Source organism: Sceloporus undulatus, chromosome 1, assembly GCF_019175285.1.
Source record: "Sceloporus undulatus isolate JIND9_A2432 ecotype Alabama chromosome 1, SceUnd_v1.1, whole genome shotgun sequence".
Lineage (NCBI taxonomy): Eukaryota > Metazoa > Chordata > Lepidosauria > Squamata > Phrynosomatidae > Sceloporus > Sceloporus undulatus.
In genome coordinates, this window is record NC_056522.1 from 63476775 (window position 1) to 63488766 (window position 11992).

General features: G+C 42.0%; 1 protein-coding gene across 1 annotated transcript in view; it reads right to left on the reverse strand.

The window, feature by feature from the left end:
• The window catches only part of DESI2 (desumoylating isopeptidase 2), a 33597-nt gene that overhangs the window by 10046 nt on the left and 11559 nt on the right, over window positions 1–11992 (reverse strand). Inside the window, 2 exon segments of the mRNA XM_042445395.1 lie at window positions 1617–1710; window positions 3041–3113. Coding sequence (XP_042301329.1) covers window positions 1617–1710; window positions 3041–3113 — 167 coding nt within the window.

The following is an 11992-nucleotide window of genomic DNA, read 5'->3' on the forward strand; positions in this document are numbered from 1 at the left end:
AAAAAAGCACAGTTCTATAAGTATGGCGCCCAAAACAGAAACCATAGGAAAACTGAAGGCTGCTGGAAGAAAAAAAAACCTCTGGATGCATTTTTGGAAGAAGCTTTCACATACTGGTAATCTCTAGAAAAGTAAAAATGTTTTTATTCACTTATGCAACACTTATCTCATCTAGTTATTTTACCTCACAGGTGCATATTGTTAGTTTTGAATAAAACTTTTCCTGAAACTTGTTGGACGGCTGTATTTTGGGGTGAAGGAATATCTCCCTGTTCTTTCCATGTTATTTCTGCCTCTGGTACCAAAATTTCTGTTCAAGTAATAATGCCCGGGAATAAATCTATTTCATTACCATTGGTATTCCTGTATTATTGTCATTTCTCTTATTCTTTCTGAACTTCAACCACACTATTGCCTTCTGTTCCACTGTGACTTCCTTGCTCTTGTTCAAGAGTCTTCCCTGAACACCCAGCTGATTTATATGATTCCTCTCTCTGCCATAACTCACCCATGCAGCAGAGTCCATTGAACATTTCTATAGCATTTTCAGGACATGGAAGAACTGCTGTGGGGTGAAGAAGTCAGAGAAGTCCACCTCCACCAACCCAAGTTCCAGGGTGGTATCTTGATCTGACCTGGATCATTTAAGTTACCTAGTACTACAAACAGCATCTGATCATTCTATATAGAGATTAGGAGCGACTGAACATCAACAATCTAAGATAGACAGATGACACTATATTTATTATTAGAAAGAATCACAGATTTGGAATAATACTAAAGAAAAGCAAAGAAGAAAGTGTAAAGGCAGCCCTAATAAAGAAAACCAAAATAATGACCATGGAGGATTTACATAAATTCAACCTAGATAACAAGGAAATAAAAATAGTTAAAGATTTTCCATACTTTGGATCAAACATTGATCAGAATGGAGATTGCAGTCAAGAAATCAGAAGAAGATTAGGAATGGGAAAGGCAGCTATGAAAGTGCTAGACAAAATCCTAAAGTGTAAAGAACACTAAAGTCAGAATTGAAGAAGCCATTGTATTCCCCATTACCATGTACAGATGCAAGAGCTGGACAGTGAAGAAAGCAGATAGGAAGAAAATTAATTCATTTGAGCTGGAGAAGAGTGTTGAGGATACTGTGGATGGCCAAAAGAACAAACAATTGGATCCTAGAACAAATTAAGCCTGAACTCTCCTTGGAAGCCAAGACGACTCAAGTGAGGCTGTTGTACTTTGGCCATATAATGAGAAGGCATGACTTATTAGAAAAGACAATGATACTGGGGAAGGTAGATGGCAGTAGAAAGAGAGGAAGACTGCATGCCGGATGGATAGACTCAATCAGGGAGACCACAGGCCAGAGCCTACAGGATCTGAGTAGAGAGGTAGAGGATAGGGAGCTTTGAGATGTCCCATTCATAGGGTGGCCATGAGTTGAGGTCAACTCAACGGCAATTAACAACAGACAAAACAGGTATTTTTTTTAAAAAAAGGAACGGTAGATCAAAACATCCTAAATAAAATTAGCAGGAGCAGGTGGCAGTGAGTAGATGTCTGAAACCTAATGATACAAATTTCAATCACATTAATAACCAAAAATGGCTTACTTAAATTTAAATGTTTCTCCTAATTCAGATGCATGTCCTGGAGAAATTTCAAATATTCCTGAAAAGGGGTATGGATGGCCACCATAAGCAAATTCTGAAAGACAAATTCATAGTATTATGTGCAATGCATAAAATTAGCTGGATGTCAATAACTCTCCCTATTTTTGTAAATTTACAGGCATTCTTGGAAGCAATCTCTTGCAGATCAACTATTCTGGACTACTTTCTATTCATAATTTCTGCCACACACCCCCAACTTGTTATAAATTTATACACAATGTTTACATTACAATTAGATACTAATAATTTAACTTTCTATTTAAGGTTGGACACAGTGGCTCAGTGGTTAAAACATTGACTCTGATGATTGCAAGATCAGCAGTACAGCAGTCTGGGGCCTAAGTGCTGTAGGATTGAGTGAGCTCCTGCCACTAGTCCCAGCTTCCGCCAATCAGCAGTTAGAAAGCATGTAAAAGTGCAAGTAGACAAATAGGTACCACGTCGGTGGGAAGGTCACAGTGTTCCTTGTGGTCATACTGGCCACATGATCATAGAGTTGTCTTGATAAACACTGGCTCTTTGGCTTAGTAATGGAGATGAGTACTGCCCCCTACAGTTGGACACGACTTGATAACCATGTCAAAGGAGATACCTTTACCTTTTAAGGTTAGAATCCCACTGGAACACTAAATTACTGTAACTATCCCAGTGCAGGCAGTAGTGGCAGGTCAGAAAAGGCTGAGGAGCCATAATGGAATCAAGGCACGGAAGAAACAGGTTGTTTCTCTGCTTTCCCTTGCCAATCCTGGAAAAATTACAACTGCTAGCACAGTGCACCCACAGGATTCCATCCTAGAATGCCATGTAAATCAGTATGTGTAAGGGCATTTGTACTGAAACCATGGATGGATTGTACATAGTGACAAATAAGTGCATATATCCCACACTAGTAAAGTGTGCATATATCCCCTTTTGAATTTGGTGCAAGAAGCTATTCTCTAGTCACTTGCCCTCTATCAAAAACATTCCCCTTTCACAGAGACCATGAGGGAGGTAAGTAGACAGCCTCACTCTGCCCTTGCAGATTGCATATGAGAGAGGCACAGGAATGATATCACTGTTCCTCTGATTCTGTGTAGAAAATTGCAGGGGTGCAGAGAGGGATTCCCCACTACCAAATGGCTATGGCAACAATACCAGCAGTGATCCACATGGGTTTTGCCGCTCTGGGGACAGGGAGACGCACAGAGCATTGCATTCCACACATCTCAAGTAGGATCTTGGTCTATGAGAACAACAAGAGCACTCACAATTTGATTTTGTTGTCAAACAAGAGGTAATGAAATATAGTTTGCAACAAACTATTGCAAATACTTCAAAGTATATCTTTTAATGTTTATATAAATTTAAAATGTGTTACACACCTCTGCCGTATATTTCTATTCCTGAATGGAATACTCCAATCCCAAGAGAAGATGTGTATTCATTCATCCAGTACTAAAAAAAGAGAGAGCAAACAGGAAGTTTTACTAATGAATTATGAGTATATTTCAAACATCAAGACAATTTTCTGGCTTTGATGCAAGGATCTGTAAGCAGATAAAGGTGATTTTTGCCAACTTCCCCTATAGCGCTTTACATATCTTACAAATCTGCTAGTGGGTGCCGCCCTATGGGTGCCCAGAAGACTATAGGGGGTCGGGCGAATAACCCCTTGCCCTTTCTGGGAATGGAAGAGCCTTTCTAGATCTGAGCCTATGTATTTATGAAGTTCAAGCACACTTTGCATAGTCAGTGATGGATTTTTCATTACATAGTTGGACGTATATTCAAGCATATAATCAACAAGATTTGTATTTAACATACTCAAAGAACTACAGATCACCAGAATAATCAGTAAATAGCAAAAAACTAGAGCTATTAAAATAAGTCCATTTCTGTGTCTGCTATCATTTCAGTTCCAGTTTCTAAAGCCAGACTCTTAGACAGCAATGTGTATAAAATGACTATATTAATATTTTTCAGGAAAGTTTTTATGCAACCTATTTGCAATAAATTCTACATGCAATGGATGGATACAACATGGATCCACAAAACCTCACAATGGAAACAGAAGGGGAGAACAGAGCAAACAAATCCTCTCATAGACCTTTCATAAATAGCCCCACAAGAGCATGGAAACTCCACGTCCACACAAACTGAACCTTGAGGGATTAGATACTGGGAATGATCATCACTTTCTTGCCTTTCTCGTGAGCGGATTATGTTTAACTCACAATCTAAAGCAGGGGTGAGAATTGTGTACCCCTTTAGATGTTGTTGGGATAGCAACACCCAGCACTCCGCATCACAAGCTGTGCTGGCTAGGCAACAACAGTCCAACAACATAAGGAGGCTGACACAAGTTCCATCCTTACTCTAAACAGAATGCTCACCTTCTAGACCTCACTCAGCAAGTAAGGCACAATCCAGACTGGCCAGGCCACATACTAGGGTTGCCCAGGGACAGAGTGTCCGCACGCCCCCCACCTAAGTACATGGCAGCGTTGTAATTATGGCGGCCTCCCATCTACATGGGGGCCACCATGACTCCAAATGGTGTGGGCGTGCGTGACGTCTCTGCACCGCCCCAGGCTACTTATGGCGGCCTGGCTGCGGTGCGAGGTGTTCTGAAATAGGTGTGCGCCTCTTTCCTGCAGCCAAATGGGCAGCCCCTTTCTCCCATGGCTGCGGCTCCCGGGGTACCCAGGGGCATGAAACCCCAAGGATACCCCTTTTCTGTGCCACTGAGAAGCGGCATTTTGCAAAATGCCGCTTCTCTGTGGTCTGGAAAAACTCCAAATTGGGGCCGCAGGGCTGCCGGTGAGGTTGCCCTGCCCCCAACTCGGAGATAAAAGGGGTGGGTGCAGGCCGCCCCAAAGGGGCAGTATGTACCGCACCTAAGTTATGCCATTTATTATTTTTACTTTCACAAAGACAACATTTGTTGCTCTAAAAAAATTGTCAAACAACACAATACGTTCATGGCCCCTGCTTTGAAAAAGTGTTATGCTTGTTCGAGGAAGTACCTGTATATACTCGACTATAAGTCGACTTCATGTATAAGTCGAGGGCAGGTTTTGGGGCCAAAATTATGGATTTTGATATGACCCTTGGATAAGTCCAGGGTGAAATTTAAGGACATGCAACAAAGGATCTAAATGATGAAGCAAACAATGCCAAAGAACCCACAAAATTCTGGCAGGCATAACGGTTTAGGCTCACACTAAATGCTGGGTGGAAGAGAGAACAGATGGAGGTCAGTGCTTCTAGGACAGATTGCACCCTTGCCTTTCACCAGGGGATGGTTCCCTTTTAAATAAGAGTTAAAGTATAGTATTTACATTGACCCATGGATAGGTCAACCTAGGTTTTTGGGGGCAATTTTTTGACTAAAATTTCTAGACTGATACATGAGTATATACAGTAGTTGAAGTTCACAGTTAAACAGTCTGAGTCAAATTCAGTTCATCAACTTCTACATGCCACCTTTCTTGGAGGTGTAAAAACTTCCTTGTCATATTAATACCTTGTTATTGCAACATTTATTTGGAACCCAGTTATTGTGACTGAAGTTCAGGCTGAAAAGCAAGTCAGATGTTTTAGGTTTGGGGCTGACTGGGGCCAAGGGACCCCATTATTGTACCAGTTGCAGTGGTTTGTTTGTACAAGTGTGTACAAGTCAAAATCCTGATTATTATCACTTTGCAACTTGCAGCCAAGCTCTGAAGAAACATCTTTTCTGATGTGACTCTGCCTACCCATTAGGATCAGCGACTTCTGAAGTATAGCTGATGGTAAAGCACAAAAAGACTTTTTCTGACCCTTGACAACATGGCCATGACTTATTATGTCCACAGACATCCATTCTTTCCCCCTTTCGGTTTAAGATTTACAATGAATGTGGTGCAAAAAGCTGTCTGGAGATTTGGTTTGAAATGTCATCACGCTCAACTGTATTGCTCCATGTGGCTTTACGTGTCTATTTTCAGTTTTAACAATTATAGAGTTGATATTTTTGTATACATATTTTGGATTTTTTTCAGATTTTGGAATACTGTATTTGCATATACATACATAATAATGTATCACATCTAAACACAACATTCATTTATGTTTCTTATATACATAGCCTGAAGGTAATTTTATACCCAGAGCCAGCATGGTGTAGTGGATTGGACTAGGGCTCTGGAGACCAGAGGTTTTTTGAGGTTCGATTCCCTGCTCAGCCATGGAAACCCAGTGGGTGACCTTGGGCGAGTCGCACACTCTCAGCCCCAGAAAACCCCATTTGGTTTTGCCTTTGGGTTGCCATAAGTCAAAAATGGCTTAAAGACATACAACAACAAATTTTATGCAATATTTTATAATAATTTTGTGTCTGAAACAACATTTCTGTATACTGAACCACAAGAAAGCAAAGGTGCCACCATCTCAGCCACCCATGAAAAACATTTTGATTTTTGAAGTATTTTGGAATTCGAAATAAGGGAGGCTCAACCTGTATTATTGTTAGTAGTAATAGTAGTAGCAGTAGTTGTTGTAGTATCACTGTTACTACTACACATAGAACTGGTAGGAAAGATGGGATATACATTTTGCAAGTATACATACTTTGGCGCGTTACAGAGCACCCAAGAAGGGTGCTCTGCCGCTGCCGCCGTTTGCTACGTCCAGGAACCGCAGCGGCCAAACCACGCGGTTCCCAGGCGCAGCAAGAAAGAAGCGCCAAAATGGTGCTTCTTTCTGTGACCTGGAAGTGGCGCCGCAAGGCGCTAGTCGTGCACTCGCGGTGTCACTTCCATTGCGCGACGTCCAGACGCTATGCGTGCACGTCAAAATGGCGGCCCCCGTGTGGACGGGCGCCGCCATTTTGTACGGACTTGGTCCGTATTAGGGTTGAGGGGCGTCCAGAAGGGACACCTCTTCTCAACCCTAACACGCCCCTTCCTAACCCTAATACGCCCCTTTGGCGCATCTGTAACGCGCTATACTCTCTACCTAGCAGGAAGTTGTTGTTTCAGTGAAGAAAAATTGAAAGTGAAAATTAAAAGAAAGCAATATTACATGCACATAATCTTTAATGCTATGGGAAAGAAAGTGACTGCTATTTCAGTTGTAATAGCTTATATATCACTATTATCACAGACCCACTAAAATATTGTTTAGACAATTTATCATGAAAATCAGTAAGAGAGAAGTCTTTTCTAATGGAAGGTAAAGAGAATCTGCTGACTTCAGCAATAGTTCACAGCAGGACTTACAAACCTCCATACTTGTCTATACAAATGCCTATGATTGATAAATAAAATTATGTTGTAATACAGTCCCTTGCTTGCAACATTCTAAGAACATTGTAAGGACTAGAAGGTGATAATGATAATGAAAACAACTCTGAACTGTTTTGAAGTATCCATGGAATAGAAGCCGAATTTACTGACGTGCTTTTCATTCTTCCAGTAAGAGGGGATTAGTCCCATTTCCACTCCCTTCCACCAAGAGGTGGAATAATTACAAATAATTGGCTTCCTTATCTGGAGTCAAAATTTTACTCATTTGATGCCATGAAACAAAATACCTTAAGCCACAGGACTTTTAGGGCCTATGTTTTATTAGCAGTGGTTGCCAAACCTTTTTGGGCTGCCTCCTCCTTTCCTCTTAAGTGACAACCCCAGGAGCTCCTCTACAAACATGTACTTCTTGATATTAGGTCTTCTGTTCTACTGCACATTCAAAAAACCCAATGCCATTTGCTGCTCCCTTTGCCACTTAGTCACCATAGGAGCAGCCATGCTGGCCTTGTAGCAAAGACATCACTAGGATGTATGGGGGGGGGGGGGGCTGGCCGCACTGGATGAAACCACAAGCAGAACGACACCACTCTAGCAATGCCGCTGTTGCTTCCTAAACATCTGCCTTTTGGAAGAAACAAGGTGTAGCACTAATGTACCTTTGTAAGACACAAGTAGCTCAGTGGAAGAGAAGGTATAGCCAGAAAGTGGGGCAATGGGACCTCTCCTTTCTCTACCCACTGAACTTCAAAGACTCTCTGGGAGACAAGGAGGACACAGGGCAGGACTTTCTGGGTTCCTCTGTCCTCCTGGTATGGCCTGGTCCCATCCGTGAGAGAGGGAGAAGCAGGCAGGAGAACCAGGGAGTGAGTGAGTGTGAGGATGGCTGCTGTCTGCCATTGACATAAGAGCCTCTAGCTTTGGGAATGGGGTGCAGGAGGAGTCCCGGAATTTTTCGTCCTCTTAACTCCCAAAGCAGAAGGCTGTTGTGTCAGGTCTGCTTCCTGCTTTGGGAGGCAGAGGTTGCTGTCTCCCATCTACACACCAGCCTCCTCCTTTGGGAATTAAGAGGGGGAAGAATCCCTGGATTCCTCCTGTACCCCACTCATGAAACTGGAGTTTCCTGTGTGAATGGGAGACAGCAGCCTCCAGATTCAGGCGTTATGATGACGAAGACATTGTTTAGGAGTTGTTTAGATCACAACTATTGACAGTACATTCAGTGATATACAGAATTATTAAGGTGTAACATCCGTACAAAAACCTTACTAATGATTCTGTATGGTCTGGTAGGAATCTGGCTACTGAAGAGGGGGAAAAACCCTGCTTTCTCAGCCCCTCATCTAGAGCACCCTTGTATAGAAAGATAGGGTTGAAGTTGTCTAGACAAGTGAAAACAGGATATTTAGCACTTTATTTTAACCATCAGAATACTTTACAATTTAACAGCAGTTTATGTCTAAAACTATTCTGTTCTCAAGAATCATAATTATTTCCTTTCCATAAGATTTCTCTGGTAGTAGAACTGAACAAGGGATTTTAAATATTATATTGTTGTTGTGTGCCTTCAAGTCATTTTGACTTATGGTGGCCCTAAGGTGAAGCTATCAGGGTTTTTTTTAGGCTGAGAATGTGTGACTTGCTGAAGGTCACCCAGTAGTGTGGGGAATTGAACCCTGATCTCCAGAGTTGTAGCCCCGCTACTCAAACCACTGCACATGTTGGCATGTTGTATTGATTGTAAAAGGCATTCTTTTTTAACCTTTTAAAACTTTTATTAAGTGTATATATAAAACTAATGTGTAGTCTTCATTCAAGTAGTTTAAAAAAAAAATCTTGCACTGAGTAATTTGTTAGAGTATTTTCTGACCCCATGGGAATTCCAATACATTGCAGGGTAGGAAAATTACACATGTCTACAGTAATATTTGTAGGTATTCCAAGGATATTCCACAATATCCAAATGCCAAGAGCCAGAAAGCACATGACCATTTGAGACTGAACCAGTTGTTAGCCCCACAAGACTGTAACCAATACAATTCCTGTCTTAAAAGTTTTTGCCTGCCAAAACCCAATCCTGTTTTTGCTTGCCAAAACCCAAAATTGTAGTTTTTGATCCTCATTTGTGAACAATCAAGAATGTAAATGTTACTTTCCAATGGTCTATCACTGGCCTGTGGGTGCCAATGCACTTACAAAACCAATATAATACAGTTTGGTTTACAAATGGAAGAAGATGCTTCTGATACCACCTTACAGCAGTGCACAACACCTGAGGCTCACTGCTGCTTATGCACATCATGCTGAACCACAGTGTAGTATTAGGTCTGAAAAAGACCTAAATAAAAAGTCAAGCGAAACACTCAGCTCTTGGCTGTACTTTTTGTATTCTGAGACTCCTTCAAAACAAGGTCAGTAAGCTTGGCTACTACTCCTGAGATGACAGAAGGCTTGTGCTTAAATGACCTGGGTGTGTCACATTAAATAGTAACTTTGGAAGTGCTTCATGCTTCCTCACTGCAAAATATAGTGATTTCATTAGCTGTATAAAATACATGAATCTGGATTGAAAGGAATGGTAACTGTAGGGCAGATAGAAAAAAAGGTGATGCATGTTTTGGATATGTTAGGCACGTATGTATTAAATCCTTATAAACCTGTCATGCTACAAGTTGTCAACAAGCAGGTTATTTCTGCTGGAAAAAAGGAAACAACACACCCACACTCACTGCAAGCAGTAGCTATGCCCCAGTTCTACCATCACACAAATTACTAAGGAGGTACTGTTGATCTAGGATATGCTAGCCAAAATTAGGGGACGCATTAGGTGTTGAGTCTAAATTCACTTCCTTGTCGCTTTCTTTAAAAAGGCTCCCCCCACCGGGCGCCCAGTAAACAACAGGATGGTTTTGAAATTATTATTATTTTTTAAAGCAAACTGTGTTTTCCAGTGGCTTCGAGGGTGACTTGCTTTTTGCAGGGTTGGGAGCATGGGTGGGCAAAAGGTTCAGGATGGGAGGAAACCCACCCTGGTTCAAACTTTAAAAGTTTTTAAAACATAGTTTCCCTAGAGTGGGCCCTCCACATTTTTTGGGGGTTAGGGATACAGGACCCCCCATGAAAGTGGAAATAACACAAATAAAAAACCACTTTTTAAAAACCCAAGATAAACCTCTTTAGGAGTCTCTAAGTCCTCCAGAGCAACTCTATGGTCAACATGTGCTGGAAGGTGACCACAGAATTGTGCCGGAGAACCTGCAGATGCCTAAAGTGTTACCTCCAGGAATCTCCAAGTCCTCCAGCACAGTCTCTGGCTAAAGCTGCCCATATACTGTAGTCATGCTGGAGGACCTAGAGATTCCTAGAGATAACATATTAATCAAACCCATTAATAATCAAATCTTCAAAAGTCAAAACCAAAAATGTGGAGGGCTGACTACACACAAACTGGATGGCCATCTGTTGGGAGTGCTTTGACTGTGTATACCTACATGGCAGGGGGTTGGGCTGTCCGAGCCTTGTGGTCTCTTCCAACTTTCTACATCAGTTTAGACATTTGTATTTCTGTGGGTGAGAGCAGCATGCTTTGAGTGTCAGGTTGCAACTTCAGAGACCAGGGTTTGATTGCCACCTCAGCTATGAAACCCACTAGATGACCTTGGACAAGTCTGTTACTCTAAATGTGTGGGGTTTGCAACTGTCCACTGACAGTTGTGATATATGTTTAATTAATTTGGGAATGTTTAGCTTAGCTTTGTGAGAGGAGGTAACACATTCAGGAATGGAACATCTGATATAGTGGAAATAACTGACAGAGACTCCAAGAATGGGGAACTACATGAATATTTATCAGAAGAAATATACAGTAAAAGAACACACAAACTATAGTACCTGTAACTCTCTCTCTCACACAGCATACAGAGTTGATTGAAATTGATTGATTGACATTTTATTTATATACCGCCGTTCCTATGATCACGGCGGTTTACAAAACAAAATGAAAATACGATACATTACAGATTACAGATATAATACAATACAGATCACAGATTAAAAATCAAAATTAACACCAAAAATCCCTCATATAAAACCATACACTACTATACATCATTAAAATCCGTCATTAAGACCAGTCGAGATAATAAAACAGTCTAAAAAATACAATACATAGTATACAGGAGCAAAACAGTCAGGACATGTGGGGGAAGGCTTGATGAAATAAATGAGTCTTAAGGTTTTTCTTAAATGACTCCAGGGAGGGGGGCTAAGCGGAGCTCCTCAGGGAGAGTGTTCCAAAACTGCGGGGCCACAACAGAAAAAGCCCTTTGCGCAGTCATTGCGTATCTTGTCTTGAGAACACTCAGAAGTTTTTTCCCACCTGACCTGAGAGTGCGGGGCGGATTATATGGGGAGAGGCGGTCCTCCAAGTACTCTGGGCCCAAGCCATTTAGGGCTTTATAGGTAACAACCAACACCTTGTATTGTGCCCGGAAGCGAATTGGCAGCCAGTGCAGATCTTCCAATATAGGTGTTATGTGGCTGGCCCTGGAGCTACCAGTGACCAGCCTGGCGGCCATATTTTGAACCAACTGCAGCTTCCGAGTTTGGTACAAGGGTTGCCCCATGTAGAGCGCATTACAGAAATCGAGTCGAGAGGTTACCAGTGCGTGTACCACTGTTTCAAGGTCCCCCCGGTCCAGGTAGGGACGCAGTTGGCGTATCAGCCGAAGCTGATAGCAGGTGCTTCTAACTGTCGCATCCACCTGAGGAGTCAGGTGAAGCGAGGAGTCAAGAAGCACCCCCAAACTGCGAACTGAGTCTTTCACGGGGAGCATGACCCCGTTCAGGACAGGTGGACAAACCTCCTTCCCAGGACCAGGAGAACCTATCACAAGTACTTCCGTTTTCTCTGGATTCAGGCTGAGTCTATTTTCCCTCATCCAGCCCATTACTGACTCCAGACAAGCATTGAGCGGAGAGATGCCATCCCTAGTCACTGCATCAGTCAGAGACACAGAGAAAACTATTTGGGTGTCATCAGCGTAC